The following is a 19,440-nucleotide window of genomic DNA, read 5'->3' on the forward strand; positions in this document are numbered from 1 at the left end:
TATTAATGAGCACAGTTGTACTAATGAGTTCAAGACTATCTGCAGCATTAGATTTCTTTTTCTGGTAAGGAACTTGATACAAAGTGAGCTCAGTCCTTAAAGGCAATGATACCATGTTTTGAAAAATGAATTTAATGGCAAATTAAAGGTAAGATTGTTATTGTGGTAATCTTTTCTGAAAATGGCATAGTGCTTATTTGGGCAAGCCATGACTATATTGTTAAAGTCTGAGAATCACAATGTGGTCTTTGACTTATCACTGGAAAAGGAAATTTTGATAATAGTAAAGATCAGGATGATTCTGTAGTAGTGATAAGCATGTCCAAGAAAGATATGAGCATGGTAAAAAGAAGTGGAATCACTGAGGAAATATTTTCTCCCCTGCTACTGTAAAATTGGTCTGACTCCCTTCTTTCCTGGCCAGATAGGAAAGGTGACAAATAACATCTCCCTGACAACTGCCTGTGTCGTATTGTACAGTTGTCCCCAGATGTATGGACTACGGCTAATGGCCGAGGGACCAATCCTCTCTGCTGTGCAAGAGGGGTGGAACCTGAGTGAGAGGAGTGTGAGAGATGTTGCAAACTGTCCTTGTTTTTATGAAAAAAATAAATGTTGACCACCTGTAAGTGCTGTAGCCAGATCTGTACATCCTCCACATTCAGGATCCAACCTCTTCATATTCACAGGTGCCTGAAAGGGAGGACCCTGCAGCTTTTGAGAGAATGCTTTCATGTCAGCTGTGTTTATAAAATGGTGTGTGAGTCAAAGCACAGTGACTGTTAAAGACTTTTTTTGGCAACCCCCCTTTCTCATTTGTAACCCTGTTAAGGGCAATGTAACCCTGTTAAGAGAAATCCACCCCATTTCAGCATCCTTTTCCAGCAGAACAGAATCACTGCGACTTGTTTTTCCTGTTTAGACATGGGAAGTTTATTGTTTAAAACTGAGTTATCTGGCCTCCTTCTATAGTCAACAGAAAGAGACAGACACCCACAGAGGGTGATTAGTCTGGTCCACCTCAGATACCAATACGGGGAAGGGATGAGCGTCTCTCTACAGGTGCCTGTCTTTCTGTTGACCAGAGGGTGGAGCCCAGCTGTCTCCTTTTGCTTGGACATTGCTAACTTTTAGATAACAGATTAAATAGGATATGTTCTATACACCATGTCTGCAGCAGTCCTCAGAGGGGGAAATACAAAAATACAAAGGCAGCATAAGACAAGGATGTCTTTGCTTTGCTCTTGTCCTAGCCTTGGTATAATCACTTGTAGCAATGCAAAATAACCATGAAAGGAACAAAATGCCTCTGAGCTACTTACCGAGTAATATAATGATACAGAGAAGAATGGCAATAAGAGCCCCAGTGCTAAGACCAGTAGGATGAATCAAGGCTTCTGCATTACAGGACAGCATCTTTCCTCGATAGTCACAAGCACATACTCGAATAGTCACCGTTTCAGTGCTGCTCTGGATAGGGTAGTCATTGTCTGATATTACCACTGGCAAGAAGTAGGTGCTCATTTCATGCCGGCTATATCTGTTTTTTCTGGTGAAAATACCCGCTGTGTTGTCTGGAAACACAAAGCACGCATTAAATTTTCATCTGAAGACTGAAAGCAAGGATGAGATAATAAAGAAAAGTCTTCCTAGAAATTCACCTCTGTTGTCCTGTAGTGTAAAGTTTGAGCTGCTGGCTGCCTCAGGAGCTAAGGAGAATGAAAACTGATGTCCACTGTAAGAGTCATCTTTATCAACAGCACTTAATGTTTGTATCAGCTGAAACAATAAGAACAAAATTATCTTCAAAGTCAGTGGACCTTATGCTTATTTATGTACTCTGTAAAGCAATCTTACTGTATTCATTTTTTTTCTTCTGCTTTAAGGCAGCTGATGCTGCTATGGAGAACATAAGAAAAATGATCCATGTGCTGCTGATGCTGTTTAGGATCACCATGCTATTGTATCCCATTCCATCAGCCAATAACATAATGAATTTGGAAGTTGGCAAGAAAATCATGTTGAAATCAAGAGCAGCCTTGGGCTGATGCCACTCCAGATGGGTAGGAAACCTTTGCATGTGACAAGCAATAGAGATGAAAGGTGACTGTATATTTATCTACCCAAATCTCATGTCGCAGGAATTGTTTGGCTGAATCTTCCAAATTATCTGCTACTTTGAACCATTAGTAATAGGACTGGTAGAGTGAGAGTTATCTGGCAGGAAATAGTTATATCACAGACAGGACCTGTAACAGTTACGGACCTGAAACTGTTTTTGGAGGAGACAGTGGAGGTGCCTGAACAAAGCAGAGAATCACAGAATGAAAATGAATCAGGGCTAACAAGGTGCAGTACAGAAAACAACAGCGTAAAACATACTGTCACATTAGCTGAAAGAATGCTAAGTGTAATCAGACACTGTGCAGCCACTGTTTAGTTTAATTTTGCAAAACCGACAGTTTGATGCAATGCAAAGCATACCTCTTGATGAGGTGATGCAAGAGTAGTAGCAAAACTCAATTAATTTGGAATATTTTCTTAGTACAAGCAGACAACACACCTGTTCTGCCTTTGCATTTTCACAGACGAAGGTCTCATAAAACATGGCGAACTCTGGAGCATTGTCATTTACATCCAAAACCTTAATGAACACTGGGACACGGCTGCTTTGTTTTGGGTTGTCTGAAATGATAAAACCAGAAAGAATAGAGATTTTATTTAGCCCAGCTACTGACTCGGTGCGGGAGAAGGAAAGGACAGACTGAGGGGCTCATTGCCTTAATTTTTCTCACTCACAACACTCCGCTTATATTCTGTTGATTTCTGGGGAGTGCGTTATGGGGCGAATTCCACAAAATCATGCTGTATTATCATTACTCTGATTCTGTGTAAGCTATACAGTTAAGACTGGTAGGAGTCCAGGATTTACAAATTCCTTTGAACACTCTAAGTATGATTATGAATCTATGTGTGAGATATATATATAAACATAATGCTGGAATGAAATGAAATCTATTTATTAACCTAACTGATGTAGTTTGGCGGCAATGGTTTCTAGAACATATTCCCTTCCTTAACTCTGAAATGGGAAGACTGAAGAGTCATGAAGATGGGATTGGGTGCTTTTTTTTCCTCTCCACCTGTTATACATAATATTCTGTCCCCTACAAATCTTGTGACACAGCTCTGTAAGCTACCATGATTACCATTATGTCATACAAATAGTAACTGCAGCTGTGATCACAGATATTTTATAATCTGTTGTGAATTGATTTGGTTGATATTCTAAAGTTAACACTAAAATATATCAGCTGAAGAACACAACCACTGTATAGAATCTGCAGATTCCCATATGTAAACATGGGTTTTTTCGTGATAAGGACCATATTGTGCCAAGAGATTGAATTTGACAAGGATATTCATGAGCATAAAACATTGATGAAAATATTGTCATCTTTCTAGATAAAAATAAAATCATTTGGAAATGCACCACACTGTATAGACCATTTCTTTTCCTGTTGGACTATTAGTCCTGTTGGACCTTTCCTATTCCTGTTGGGGGGAGACAGGCTTTCGTCATGAAGATACACAAAATAAGGAAGAAAGGCATCAGGCAGCAACCTTGCCTAGGAGCCATGAATGGTGAAATACGCAAGATTCTCAGGCAAAAAGTCACATCATAACAACCATCGACTCCTAAAGGTATAAGACCTGCCCGCAAACCAATTTGTCATCACCAACCAACAGGAAACCAAGAGACATTTCCAGGACATGATCTGTGTCCTTTGTGCTCCATACCACACAAAAAATGATCCAGGCTGGGTCACCCAGACGTACCCACCGCAGTGCCTGGGAGCTGGAATGTGAGAGAGTGAAATCTATGAGGGAGTGAGTGCGATGATTGAAATTAGCTTCATTTTTAATAAATACCTTCCCCCTCCCTTTCATGAGGGCTAACACCGAGTCTTCCTACGTTAATTTCCTAACTGTGTTAATATAGTTTATTAATACATTTTAACCTATGATTCAAGTGAAGACAATAGTGCAATAAAATATAGCAGTCTAGACTCTGTATGCTTCTACAAGCATTCATTATAGTAGCTTGTTGAGTTAGGCTTTAATAAAAGTCCTATTACTGTGTTTATCGTACTTTTATAAATTTGAAAATGCCTTCTCCAAAATTGGCACTGTATATTTTTATTACAGAGCTCAGTCATTTGGACGAAATATTGTGCTTTAAAGCTCCACAGTCCCATTGAAGTTAATATGATTCCATTAGGCATAAACCACTTTCTAATATGAACCATTGGGCTAAATTCATTCAATGTATAAAATAACAGTTTATGGATAATATAGACTAGGCTGAATTCTATGCTAAAATACATCAATACAAATGTTGAATTTTTATAATAGGCAGAAATAAAAGGTACTCATTTGAAGTCACAGGACTATTGGCAAGACTATTTCATAAGGGCATACCTCTCTAACAAATACATTCAAATATATTGGCAAATGTGTTTCTTTTCCTCTCAAGGATTACAATTGTTTTCTTTCCTGCTTTTTGAACCATGAACTACATATTTTCATTTTACTTCTAGATGCTTAAGAGTCTCACAATTTAAAATAATACTGTAATAAGTAGAAGCTTCATAAAAACTCTGTGCTCTATGGACATGGGCCTTTTTTCTGATGTAATGGAAATGTAAGTTGAAATATATGTATACATCTTAAAGTCTTTTTTTGTCATCTTTCAAATTATTTTTGCAAATTAATTGGTGTAGGTTAATTTGTTTGCATTATCCTGTAATTACTGTTGGGCTCCATCTCCAAAAAAAGCTCCACAGACTCAACGAACTGCTTAAATCTATTCATCCCTCTAGTGGTATGTTTTCTGTTGAGCCAGCAACCAAACCATAAAAGTTTTTTTTTTCTGAATACAGCCTCAAAGTCCTGCCAATGTTTGATTTACCCTTAAGTGTTAAGTAAATAATATTTAAAAATACTCTGGGAATTCTATCCAGTAAATCAGCTGTAATTCTGCAGCTGTGAATCAGTAGCCCCATGTACCAGGTTTAATTGCCAGTTTGCCTTCTGACTATGGCAGATGTACTGACGCAGTGTTTCACCAACTATTTGTTTGAAACATTCACAGGATGATTCTCCGGTCTGCTGAGCAACTGCAGCTCATACTGGTGAAAAAGATGAAGGTTCGAAAATGGAGCTACCTCAGCTTACTGACAATTTTAGACAATTAAAGGAAAACCAACTTCCTTACTTCCATTTTGTTTCTACTGTAGAAGGAAATCAAGAACAGTTATCAATGAAAGGTGTTTCTCTTTATCGTTTTATAATTAATTTTTTTTACTTCTTTGTGTCAAAGGGAGCACCCATCCACCTGAATGCGCATCCTGCCTATAACTTGACTGGATATTTCTTTCAGATTACTTCAGCACAATATACCTGGAGTTTGATGTGATGGTATGTCACTGAGAGCAATAAGTGATTAGCTGGAATCTAGTGGAATGGGAGTTTAGTTAGCCTTGCTAGAAATTACTGGGTTTCTCTAGGAGCATTAAGCAGTGGTGCTTTCCAATCTACTCTCTTGAGACTAAAATTAGTGAGGTAGCCTGGATCAGACCAAGGCTTGTTTCAACAGTAGCTGCATTTCAGCCAAGAAAATTGCCTTTGGAAGGCATCTACCCCAGTTATGCCAAATTTGGTCTAGGCTCAGTGAAGCGCAGCCTGGGAAGTAGCTTGTTGCAGCCTGGAAGGATTCAGACTAAAGAGGATTGGTAATTAAGACAGAAGCCGATGTCAGACACAAAAGGTTTAGTTGAGAGCATTTGGCCCAGTAGAAGGTCTGTCCTTAGGGGAGGAGGCAAAGAATTGAATATTTCAAATAGATGCTAAGCTGATTTTCAGATAGTATACCATTTTCTATACTGTATATTATTTCATCTCTGCTAGGATCAACACAAGTGTGCTTCCTAAACGTTACTGCTATTATTTCCTTTCCAGGTGTTTATTTTTCCCCTCCTCCTCTACCCAGGAGCTCAGTCTGCAGTATACAATTCTTGACCCTAGATGACTCCTTCGAAACTTAACAGAAACACAGACACCTGACTAACAGGCAGCCAGAAGTCAGTGTTCGGCATGCTGAAACCACATACCTAGCATTTAAAGGTGAAAGCTTTCAAGAGAGGGAGAAAACTATTAAGAAACATCATTCCTGTAAGCTCTAGCTCACTACTCTTTTACATAGCCCCATCTGCTTGCCTCAATAGGATTGTCTCACATCAGTTTTCAGTTTTAAAAAGACTTAAAGAATAAGGAAAGCTGGAGTCGAGTACTCCTTAGTAATATTCTTCTCATTGTTCAGCAGCTGATTGAGCCATATACACATACATACAACATAAGAAAGTAGAATTTATTTTGTCTCAGATTATGGTTAAAAAAAAAGCCATTTAGCCTCTGAGTTGCACACACACTTTGTGATGGTCACAGAAGTGGTGTTTATATCAGATCTATCTACCATACCACCACGCTTCACAACCATAAGCATTGTGACTTTGCAAATGTGAATAGAATGGCATTCCCTAATGGTTGACCGTGTCACATGCTTATAGTTAATGTATTAAAAAAAAGAGGATTGTTTATTAAGACCACCTAACATACACGTCCTTATCTAGATCCCTGACTTTTCAGCTCTTAGAATGATTGTGACTGGTATTATCAAAAGATTACGTCTTCTGAGCAATCCTAAAGTAAGTGACAGACTGAGTTGTAACTCATTTCAAAGGACGCTAAAGAAGTTAAAAATGGAAATACTTAAAACTAATTAAGACCTGGACACCTAGCTCAGCCCAGCCACCTTAGTCTTACCTGAAAACATGCAGCCTGTGCTACATTCGGTCTGCATCAGACTGAATTCAGCCATGGAATGCAGTTTGGCGTTAGACCATCTTTCCTCCTGCACACCAATTTCAGAATTCAACAATTATGTTAACAATTAAAAATGGCTATTACTGATTACAAAATGCAGAACTGTTACCTTTCCTCCCTGCTCAGCTAAGTTACTTCTTCATGAACTCTGTCCCTAGTAATCTTAAAACTGCAGACCACCTCTTGCAGAGTTTCCACTTTTTCATTCGTATTGAATGGACTATCCCTATAACCTGACATCTGTCCAGCCGTGCTTTCCACATGCTCAGCTAGAAGGCTAAATTCATTACATCAGAGACAGCAGTGGTATTTAGGTTTGACTTACTGATCTCTGCTGCTATTACTGTAATGTTGTGCCATAGCAGTGTTTCCCGGTCAAGGGGTTTTGAAGTAAATATCGAACCATTTCCTGAATTGATGTTGAATACTCTGTCCATATCAGTGTGTCGATCTACAGAGTACCTGCAAATACAGAGACAGGGGTTAGCAGAATGCTTTCCTTTTAATTTCTATGTTCTTAAACAATTTCCTAAGACTAGACATCAAACAGCTAGTAAATGGGGTTGCCTTTTGTTTTCAGTGCAGGCTTCAGAGTCTTCACACAAAGAGCTAGTTCTGAGCTACTGGATAATGACACATTGGAGGTTTGATTTAGGAGGTGGAGCACTGTCACTGAATAAATGAATTACTGCAGAATTTACATACCTCTGAGAATCATCAAAGCTTTGTTTTTAGTGAGAAATTTGAAGTCTGTGTCCTGAAAGATATGAAGTTTATTTTAAGGCTGAGTTGGCTTTCCCATTATAACCCCCTCTTTTTATGGTTTGGTATTTCAACTGTTCCAAATAATTTCTGATATAAAATTTGACAGCTGGGGTGCATTTCTGCCTTTCAATTCCCAGCGTTTAAAAAGACTGCCCCCAAAAACCAAGTCAGCATGGAACAGAGAGTCATCATTCCAGGGTACATGCCACATAAAGATTTGCTGTAATTCATTAAAACTAAGATGCTCAGCCCTGTTTGATGCTATCTAGATGTGAAAATGAATGCTAACGAGCTCTGGAGGAGCTCGGAGTCTAAATAACAATTCATATTTCCAACCTGATCTTTTGCTTTTTCTGCTGAACTGAATCTAACTTTAAAAGCCGAACTCTCCAGTGCATGGGAGTGGGCGCTACCACCCTGATCCAAACGCTGTGACTTGGTTTCATCTCTCATGAAGAGAAAATTCTCACATAAATTACAGAGGTTTTGATGGAAATATATCTCTGATGTTGCTAAAGCAAGAATACAATTGCATTATTCTGCTCTTGTTTCAAGCCCAAACGTGTGCTGATGTATAAGCCAGGGCAGAGCCTTAAGAAGCTCAGTGTGCTCCCTTGGTCTCCTTGCAGCCCACATCGATGGAGACAAGGCAGCTACTGCTGTCCCTTGTGTCCAGACAAGGATAAAGATACGGCTGACCTGCTATGCAGTCAGATAAAACTGGGACAGGAGAATGACCAGCAGAGTTTACTGCCACTGCAGAACTGAGGGGAATGCAGAGGGTGAAGATAAATTTCCGTTCCCTTCTCTGCCCTAGGAGCAGCTGCACGACACCTCCCTTATTCTGCACAGATTTCCCAGTGCCTGTGCAGTGTCTCTTAATTCTAAGAAAGGTCTTGCATGGAAGAGAGAGGGAACAGCTGAGTCCAGTTGAAACACGTGATTCTGACAAAGGTTTAAAAGGAACTAACTTGCTAATTATCTTGTAACTGCTTTTTTTTTTTTTTTTTTTTGGAAGTAAAAAAATGGGATATAATATAAAGAGCAAATTAGACTGGTCTTATTCTCAAATGAGAATTTTAGTGTAGCCTACCTTCCTAAACAAAACTTGAGCAAGTATTCATCATTTGCACTAAATTGGTTGTCTTTTTCCACATTAAATTCCCACGGAAACAACCAAAGGAGGTTCAAAGGTACTCGCACGAAAAGCTAACTTTTTTTTGGTAGGACTTGCATAGGCACACCTTGGCAGCTTTTCAGGTGTTGATTTAGTTTTCATTTGTTGCTGTCACTTGTCTAACAGGACCGCAACTTCAGCTGCATGAAGTCAGCTGGGGTGTCACCAAACTAGTTCCTTTACGCAGCATTGTAACGTTCTCATCATCTTAAAAAGAGCATGTGAGGACGTATGTAATACGCTGCGCTGACTGGTGGGACAGCTCCAGCAAGCTGTGTTGTTTTGTCCAAATCTGAATAGTACATGAGAATTTGTTGACTTAGCTGAAATGTTTGATGGAAACAAGTTTATACAAACCAGTCTGACTCTCTTATATTTTGACAAAGTAAGTATTTGATATGGTAAACATTTCATTTTAACTTTCATTCATTCAGGCTTTTATATGATATTATGTTGGTATTTTCTGAATTCAATTATTTTTCAGATATTCTGTAGCTCATTTCCATATCTTTCAGCTCAAATACTTTGGTATTTCCATTTTGCAGTAAATCTATATTTTGCATTCCTATATGAAATGAAATATCAGGATTTTCCTTAGATTAGCTGTTCCAACCAGCTGTAACAGTAAGTTTCAGGCTCTTATTCAGCAAGATATTTAAGCAAGCAACTAGCTTGAGGCATGAGTTGTCCGTTGGTTGTTTTTTTTTCTTCAATTATGCTTTCACTAATGCTTCATGTTATGAATGGACTTAAAATATCTTACTGCCTTAGCACATTTTAATGCCTTAACATATTGTAATCACTATCTTTACTTTGTAAGATTTCCCAAATCCAATCTGTGGTACAGTATCCGTAAGAAATGAAAGAAAAATTCCTGGACTTTTTCTAAGGTTATCAGAGCTGCAACATTGAGGACTCCTTCTTGAAGATATTCAGAATTTTAAAACATAAATCCTTGTAAAACCATATGTATGTTCAGTCATTTGTACAGCAGAAAGTTAAACTCACAAAAAAAACCCAAACCACCCAACAAACAATCAGAGAACAGCTTCTTAATGAAATGTTAATTTTATTTCTTCATATCAAAAAGAAAATACATACAAGGTCAATGCAGTTAAAGTATATTCTAATTATACCATTAAGCCTGGACTAGAAGGATGATTTTAATAAGCTAGACTGTCACTTCTGTTTCTCAGTTTGTATAATTCAGTCTCTTTTGATCAAGGACTGTTAATTATGTTGAATTGGTGGTGAATCTGACTTATGGATCATAACCTAGTAAGAATTAAGCAGACAACATCAAACTCATTTTTACATTTATTTAATGAAATTACTGGTGTGTATTTGTCAGATTTCAGGACTTCCTCCCTTTCAAACCTTGAGGAATTGGCAAGCCAGGAAGCTAAAAGGTATCTATGTAGACTCCAGTCTCTTTTTGTACATAACAGGAAGAAGGGGAGGGTGAAAGAGAGAATCTAACACATGCAAATATGTTGTCAGTAAAATACACAAACAAAATTAAGCCTTACATTTGTTTGCAGATCATTTTCATCTGGGATACTTTAGTAAATCAAATCACAGCAGGGAGACAGTTCCAGTGACTGATGAACATCATTATGCCTCTGAGGAGTTACTATAGCAAAAAAACTCAACTAGCAATTTAAAATGATCTGATGTACAATACAGCAGTGCCAGTTGCAGCATTATTTTTTTCCAGTATGCAGTGGTTCATAATATTTCTGTTTAGATCAAGCACAAGCAGAATGCAAAACTCTCTTTTATAACACAGCTGGACAGTGGAGTGTTACTCAGGAATGTATTAACGTTGCTACATATGGATGCATATTCAAATATAGCCACACATCTATTGGCGCATTTTTTTATTTTCTTAATATCACGTCACAGCAAAGCTTATTTATATGGGCTGGACTGATGAAATATAGCTCCACCAATACACAGGTCATGAATGATTATCCACTCTTACAACCAAGGCAGGTATCCGCTTTGTGTTTTGCTATTGCTTCATTGTCTTCTGATGTTCAGCAGCTTGCTGTCTAATGTAACCGCAAGTCAGGAAGATTTGTGGGTCAGGAAGGGATGTGTGTGTGAATTTTTCATAATGCATTTTCATAATGATATTGTGAAAGTTTCCTTTAATGGAAGATCAAAGGGGCTTTCATCTAACAGAGTTAGGGCTCACTTTGTTTAAAAAGAGAAATCTTCACTCAGTAGAGGAGAAAATGGAAAGTTTTCATTGTAATATCAAGTGTCTAAAGATTTTATTTTTAACCGTCAAGAAAAATTGACAAGCAAGTGACAAGTCATATATATACAGCCTAACTGCATCTTCCCCGAAGCTCAGAGTGAAAATAAGATTTAGCATCTCTATTGCATGATGGAAAAAAAAAAAAAACACCATTCTGTCAAAAAGATGCAGACTCAACCCATGCCCCTAAATTCCAGGAGATACCCAAGATATTAGCATCATAAAATTACATTTATTGCAAGCCAACATCTCTCAGGCTACTGATCTCTGCTGATTTCCTTCCCCTCTTACTTATTTTTGTGTTTCCTCTTGCTGTGTTTATTTCTATTACTCTAACCTCTTCATCATTTTTCTTTTTCTTCTCCTTTCACCTTGATTGTTGCATGCTATTAGAGTATAAAGGAGACAAGTTTTCCACTGCACTGCATCAATTTTGACACCTCTACTAAATTTTGCTCATTAATTATCTGATACTTTAATATGCAAAGTATCTACACTGTATTAAAGAACTGCCATTTGAAAGATAGGTAAGTTTTAGCACACACATTCAATTAATAGAAAAGAGCCAGTGGGCAGTACTCAACAATGAACAGCATAATCCCTATCCACTGTAAATTACTTATAATGAGGAGCTGGTGCTGGTGTGAAATGCAAATGGTTGTAGTTATCACCATAGGGAAGCAGAGGGAAGCAGGGAAGCACTCCCCACACTCTCCAGTGCCATTCGATATAAAAAAGCAGGTTAATATGAAGACTGCAAGGGGCCTGGGTGTCACCCCAACCAATTTTTTGTCTTCATGCTAGCGTGCCCATGAAGACATGCCATAGAAGGTGCTCATTCTGTCCCTGGGCTTCACCAAAGTCATCAAAACATTATGTTGCTCTTTAAGTTACTATGCTTTGCTAGTTCAGAACTCCATGTAATTGTTGCATGTCGTGATATAAATGAAAGCACAGCTTAATTAAAATTACAAGGCTTACTCTTGAACAAGAACTCACGTGCAGGGCATCGCATATAAATTGAAGACAGAGATGGTTGCTGCCAGAAATGTTTTAGATTTAGTTTCTTCATCTAGGAAACTAAGATGATAATATTTACCTCTCTCACAAGATGAGCTGAAAGCTTAAAACTTACTCATGCCTCATAAACTTTGTAAGATATCTTGATGAAAGATAGTTGTTTGTAGAAGTGCAAAGTATTGATGGATTGGATTTTTATTAAACCTGCATTGTTCTATTTTGATCTTAGGACTACTATTGCATTTCCAAGGTGCCCAACATACAGACATGCTGAAAATTGACCTGGATTTAATATTGCTGTATTTTTCATTTCCTCCTCTTACTGCCTTGTCAGTAGCAATGAACTTTAATTAAAGCACACAACTATTTAAAAATTCTTTTTACTCTATGCAATATGACTTAAGTACTACAGTATGTTTTCAAATGTATTGAAGCAATGTACCTGTTAATTTGCAAAAAACGAAGGCTTAGGCTTAGCTACTCCAACCTTAACATTTCCTCCACTTCCTCAAAGACTAGTTTATTGATTCATGGCAAGCGTAATTTATGAAGCCCATGAGACTGATGCTTATCTTACTAACCCTACACTGATACAAGTGAGATCAGAGTCTGTGTGTACACATGAACTGCTTTTAAGGCATTTCTACTTGCAGTTTAGAGAAGCTAAATGTGACCTCTGTTGAGCAGGTCTGGACAGATGGGAGAAGAAAGGGCTGCTGAATCACCCCTCTGTGATATAGCCAAGAGGATGCACTGCATTGCACTGGCAAATGTTAAAGGTGGAAGGAGAACACTAACATCTTCTTAGTGCTCTTTTTGCAGTAAATTCTTCCATAGTAGAAATAAACACAAACATTAGTTACTGAAGAAGATAGGATGTAATTCAAGATGCAAGGGCCATGCAAATACAATCACACATACCTAGACATGCTTATATGTGAGAGATCATATACCATCTACAATACTCCATATTTAAGCATTCCTGAAAAATGTCATTGTTAAAAGTGGGTTTTTTTTGTATGTGCTGATATCAAAAAAGGAAAATTAAAGCTGTAAAAAATTTCCACACAAGCTGAAACAGTCTATGCTTACTTGACAGGGTTCTTGGCAGCATCTGGATCCTGAGCAGTTACTGTTCCTATTACACTGTTTACTGGAATGTCTTCTTTCACTTCCATTATGTACGCTGGTCTGCTGAACACAGGGGGTTCATCTACATCCTCCACTTGAATTCTGACTGTAGCTGAGTCTTTGAATGGCCCCAGGTAGAGGAATCTAGGGTCCACATGAGTATTGGTAGCTTCCACTTTGAGAATATACAGGCTTTTACTTTCAAAATCCAATGCCTGGGAAGAGAAAAAAGAAAAGTTTGAGACGTCTGTGGGAATAGCTATTTCTTGCAGCCAGATGAGCCAAATGAATGGTGGGATGTCATGGAGAGGCCTGTGCTAGGTGACACAAAACTGAACTGGAACTAACATGCCATCAGAAGGGAGAAAGACGGGGGTCTATGCTACTGATGATATCGTATAGAAAAAATCCCCACTTCTGAGGGCAATTCTATGCCTGGAACTCCTAAACATCAATTAATCTTTCTTTCTCAATTAGCCTTAACTCTTCATGCCTTTTATTCTGTCATTTTTGACATCTTGATGTTTTCTTGTCTATTCCTTGCCCCTAAGCACCACACACTAAAGCAGGGAAGATTTTCTTGGAGCTGCTTGTTTAAATATTGGCATTCCATCACTGAACTGAAACACTGTGACATCCGGTGTCTGGATATCCAGGGCCACCCATCAAGAAAAATATGATTTTCTCATAGGCTATGACTATACTACACTCTGCTAAAAGTATGAAGAAGCAGCATTTAGCGGCTCTTTGTTACAGCACTTAGAGAAATGTGGGGAGAGAGTAGTCACCCCGTTTTTCCATTATGTTGTAGAAGATTGACATCTTCTGTCTGAAATGGACAGAAATGCAAACAGAGTTAGACTGATATCATAATCAGCCACTGGAAGGCATCTCCTAAAAAACAAGTAATGACAGGTGTCGTACTGATATCAACAAGCAAGTGCATGTTCGGAAAATCTACACAATGTCTATCTAGTGATGACTGAACTTGAACTGATGGAGGATGATATCTGTAACCTTATCAAGCTTGCCTGATCACCCACTGTAAACAATATTTCTCAAACCTTTTCTGACAGCCAATGTGCAACCTAGTAGATGATGTCCATTGTGATCCAGCAAGGTGCTGTGATTTTTTTTTTTTTTTTCTGAAGTAAAAGCATGCTGGTGGATTTATTAGTTAATTTTTTACAAATTGTGAGTCAAAAGAAATTTTTCTATGTACTTTAATACATTATAGCTATACAACTAAACACCTTCTGATAGTGCAAAATAGGCAATGCGATCCTGATTATTTCTGTGGTCTTAACACAGTGCCTTCTAGTAAGTGAGCAAATCCTGTAAGCATCACGAGAAAGTCACAGTTGGATGGTGGTGCCTTCTTGAGTTATTCTGTGGATATGTTCAGACTGTAGAATTTTTTCTCAGTCCTCCCCCACTTCCTAGGTTATGTACTCTCTGAGGTCCTTCAAAATATGTACATTGGTTTAGTAAAGGAGGGTATAAGAGAACGGACCACAATTGCTTGTATAAAAGAAACTTTACATACGTAACGTAGAGATTCCTAATAGATAGCATTCAAATTAATAAACAACACATGTTGCACTAAAAATGGAAAAAAATATGTATTAGATAAAGTTTTGATTTGTATTTCAGAGGCTGGGATTAAGTGCGTTAAGATGAGTACCTTTTTGACAGTTATAATTCCTTCCTGTGTGTCCTTGTCTGTGGTAATTCCAAACATGTCATAACCATCCCCCTCAGTGATGCTGTATTCAATCTCTGCATTTTCATCCACGTCAGCATCATTAGCTTTTATCCTGCCAACCGGTGAGTCAGGAGGCGTAGACTCGGGAGCTCTGAATTGGTATGTGCCTACACCAGACAGAGAAGGAAATTTTGTCAGTCAGTCTCATGGTACCTCGGACACCATCTCCCAGCCCACTGCCCATGCTGGGCATGCACAGAGGAGTGAGCCAGTCACTGTCTTCAGGCCTTCCTGGGGCAAAAGCCTTCAGCTTCTGCCTTACTTTCATGCAGATAAAAGTATCTCATTTTTCTATTTATTTTCTAGTATGAAGGATGGGCATTTTGTTTTCCTACATATACGTATCTTTAGCAACATATGCCCCTTTCTAGACATTATCAGGGTCTTTGTTGGCTGTATCAAAATTGTATATGAAAAATGTCTTGAGGCCAAACGACAAATATTAAGAACTGCCAGAGGCCAATGCAGCTTAGTAACACTAAAACCAAATCCAGCAAAATGCCTATTAATAATGTGCTACACTGAATTCTCCTCTGAAAAAAATCTACTTAGAGAATGTTGTCATTATGAAGCTGTATCTTTGGCTTTTATATTGAAGACACTTAGGTCCAGAGATGTATAATTAACTCATTGGAGGCAGAGTGCTATATTTTACTTAAGATGCTCTAATTTAAATGGAAACGCTTTGCCCATGGCTAAGAACAGACTTTGAACTTAAATGACAACTTGCTTCCAATAACTTTCCCAGTGACTTAACCGCCAAAGCTCGCTGATTTGTCTGATAGTATCTGCAATTATTTTCTCTAACAGCTGCTCTTGACTTTGACACACACTGACACTGTGATACACACACATCACACACAGAGCAGTGGTTAGACAAAGCAAAAAAGAAGAAAAAGAGAGAGAAAGAAGGAAGAAAAGAAAGAGAGGGACAGAGAAGTGGATGAAAGCCGAATCGCTTTGAATCCCTTATGGCCATGAGTGGTCATTAATAGAAATTACTTTCTAAGAGATCTGGCTCAAGTAAGACCCATAAACATCACGCAGACATCCACCGAGTATTCCCCACCAATCCGAGACAGGGGAAGGAAAATAGGCAGAAATACCTGGTATATTTAGCTATGTGGTTTTGTTTCTGTATGCAAAGAATATAGGAAAATCCATTGGGGTGAATGCTTCCTGGGTGTAAGTATTCATTTTAATAGAAATGCTCTTGGGATCATTTTACATACTTAAATAAATATGTTTAAAAACAAATATGCTAGATTAAAACAGATATCTTAAAATGCAGTCAACAGCAAGGTCTCATAGAAAGAATATTGATCAAAAATATAGATTATATCAGTCAAAGCTACTTAATGGGTAGGCAAAATAATGTTTCTGTACATTAATTCCCTTCTTAGACTATCTACTGCAACAGGAGTAAAAATATTAAAGATATGTTTCCCAGTTATTGCAATAAACCTTAGCACAATCCTACTGCTTGCTTGTGTGTTGTCTTTTTCTTTCTTAAAGGACGTCTGATACTCAGTAAGTTCATGACAGCAGAAACAACATCAAAAGTGAAAAAAAGATAGATTTTTGTCCATTGTACTTTAAAAACATAGAATGTAAATATTCCATACTCTGGGGGAAGCGAGGCGGATTGTCGTTTACGTCAGTCAATGTGATGTTCACAGTGGTGGTTCCTGATAATCCGCCCATCTGGCCTCCCATGTCCTTAGCCTGGATGACCACTTGGTATTGCTCCCTGTTTTCACGGTCCATGTTTAGCAAAGCAGTTTTAATAATGCCTGAAAATACGAAAATTAAAGAGGGGGAATTCACAAGTAAGGTACTCACTTCAATGGAAATTCTTATTAAAAAAACCCCACAGCCCAAAGAACAAAACAATCTCTGTGTAATAAGTAAACTTCACCCAGTACAAATATTTACTGTTATGAGATGGCACATTAAATTACAGACTTGTCATATCATATCTCAGGCTGCTGCCTATGTGACAGACACAATATTAGTGGCATCCCCAGAAAGATGTTCTACCTATTTGTGAGCAGTGTTATTTTACATAACTATTTACCCCCTTTCAGTTCCATGCTAAAGTCTCTCACTGAAGTGGAAAAAGGCTCTCTGTTCATTATAAAGTGATCCATCTTTTCTCTCCTGTTCTGTCAATATTTTTATTTTGACAGATGTGGTAAAAAAAAAAAAAAAAAAAGCTAAGTTCAGCAAGACATCATTAAAGAGGCAGTACAACAACTTTAAATGGGAGAAGAGAAATTAATTAAGAAAATTGTGAGCACCCAAGCACGCCCAGGTATATCAAGTATATATATTTCTATTTATGCATTGATTGAAATGATCTTGCCAGTCACTTCCTTCTTCAAAGGCACAAATATCAGTTATGAGGCCAACTCCTATTGAAATTCAATCATTCAGATTTACCATGAAGCAAAATGTTTGCATTCTCACTGGGTCTCTTTAGGCTAAGAACTGACTCCTTTGTAGGCAAAAGGGGTGAAATTCAAGTACTGAAATCCATGGCAAAATTCACAGCAGCTTCAACAGAGACTTATTTCACTCTAGGAGTTTTGCAATTGATTTCCATGGCAGGAAGATCAAGCCTGTGGTTTACCTTGCTTCCCCTCTGTGCCCCATACAACCCTCTTGCTAAAAGATTACGGCTGGTGAACTCCCAGCTACATTATCCTTATTATAACTCTAGATAAAAGAGCACATAGTGTACTGTCCAAGTCAGAATGAATGCATCAGTGAAAAAAAAATCCTTGCTTCTCGTATCTTATACCATATGCTTGAAGGGAAACTCCCTTTGATCTTGGCTCTCCCTCTTTTCAGAATTATGTGCGTTTTTTCACCTCAGGTTTTTCTTTGGGACATCTAATCTCCCCCTCCTTTTCCCTGTCTGAGTTTCTAAGATTTGTTTAAGAAAAAATGCTAAAACCTGATTAATTGTCTGGGATAATCCATTCCTTTCCTGGAAGGGTGCTGAGGAGAATTGATTTCTCTAGCTTCCAGCAAACCATCACAATGGATGTTCGCATTTAAGGAGTTTCTTGAGATCTTTTGTTTCTTGTTGGAGAAGTCTGTTATAAATCTTGGGAAAAGACTATCTATGTAGTCAGATAGTCAATGGTACAGCAGATTCAGTCAGCCAGAATTCATATGTTTTACATGCGCAGGTTCCAAAGCTGTCTCTTATTCAGCCCATAAAAAATTCCAGTCACTGTGTATAATTTAAACATCTTCCAAAAACAGAACTCAGAAGTTTTGGATTCTATTTGTGATCTTCTAGTGTAGCGCAACAGCCAATTTTACCTCTTCTATCATTATTCTTAATTAAGATTTCTTTCATAAAATTAGCATTAAAGTGATATGTTGCAGATGTACAGAAATTATAATTACTTTAAACAAGTTTTGAAGAAGCAGAAGGAGGAAAAAAAAACCCCACCTGAACAAACCCTCAGTCTTAATTTAGCCATTATGAAGATCTATGAGGATTAAGCACTTTTTTCCACACCCACCTGTTTCTCGTTTTCTCCTAAAAGCCAAACTATTTGGTTTAACTTAAGCATCCACGGCAGTCTCTGTACCCACTGCTTGTTAAAAATGATTGAAAACTCGTTCACATCCAGTACTAATTGTATTTATTAGACTTTGCTGGTAAGATTAAAATAATGTAGGTGTCATGTTTACAGATGTGTCGCTCTATTAAGTTTGTCAGATTTTGCACTAAGATGTAATCTCTTTGAAGTTTTTGTCTAATACGTCCTAGCTTGGCTTAGTATGTCACTTTAAATTACAGACATTGTCATAGAATGACAGATAAGGTCCTCTGACCTGTCTCAGACTCAACGGAGAAATATGGTTGTCCCTGGAGAATGCTGTAGACAACTTTAGCACTGTTCCCATATGTAGGATCATCAGCATCAGTTGCAGTGACTTGCACAACAAAGGTACCTGCAATGATAAATTAAAGAAAATAAAAATCCATCCTTTTATTTTTTTCACGGCAAAGACAGTTTATGATGTATAAAAAGCATAGTTCATGTGCAGGTCAAACTTATGGCAAAAAGTTAGACATATTCTTATTTTGTAGAAGTTTCTCTGTTCATAAAGGACATAGATACAAAACTGAAAGGATAGTTGGCTTATTCTCAGTTCATTAAAATACTCGGTTATTATTGGATATCTAGATCCTTCATCATCTTTCTTATGAAGAAACCAGAGATGCACCCTTCCCCAGATATTGAAGGCATTCAGAATTTGAATCTAGGTCAAACATATACTTTTGCAAATTTACTCATGCTTGTAAGGTGTTTGACATAGGAATGTAAATCTGTTTTTTCATGTGTC

General features: G+C 37.9%; 1 protein-coding gene across 1 annotated transcript in view; it reads right to left on the bottom strand.

Moving 5' to 3' along the window:
• Positions 1-19,440, bottom strand: part of CDH6 (cadherin 6, type 2, K-cadherin (fetal kidney)) — a 63,163-nt gene that overhangs the window by 3,195 nt on the left and 40,528 nt on the right. The window contains exons 4-11 of the mRNA XM_009883948.1: positions 18,925-19,044; positions 16,695-16,862; positions 14,989-15,176; positions 13,266-13,519; positions 7,271-7,407; positions 2,564-2,685; positions 1,662-1,779; positions 1,323-1,574 (exon numbers count right to left, since the gene is read on the bottom strand). Of these exons, the coding sequence (XP_009882250.1) occupies positions 1,323-1,574; positions 1,662-1,779; positions 2,564-2,685; positions 7,271-7,407; positions 13,266-13,519; positions 14,989-15,176; positions 16,695-16,862; positions 18,925-19,044 (1,359 nt within the window). The remainder of the gene's footprint in view (positions 1-1,322; positions 1,575-1,661; positions 1,780-2,563; positions 2,686-7,270; positions 7,408-13,265; positions 13,520-14,988; positions 15,177-16,694; positions 16,863-18,924; positions 19,045-19,440) is intronic.

This window comes from Charadrius vociferus, unplaced genomic scaffold, assembly GCF_000708025.1.
Source record: "Charadrius vociferus isolate BGI_N301 unplaced genomic scaffold, ASM70802v2 scaffold234, whole genome shotgun sequence".
Classification (NCBI taxonomy): domain Eukaryota; kingdom Metazoa; phylum Chordata; class Aves; order Charadriiformes; family Charadriidae; genus Charadrius; species Charadrius vociferus.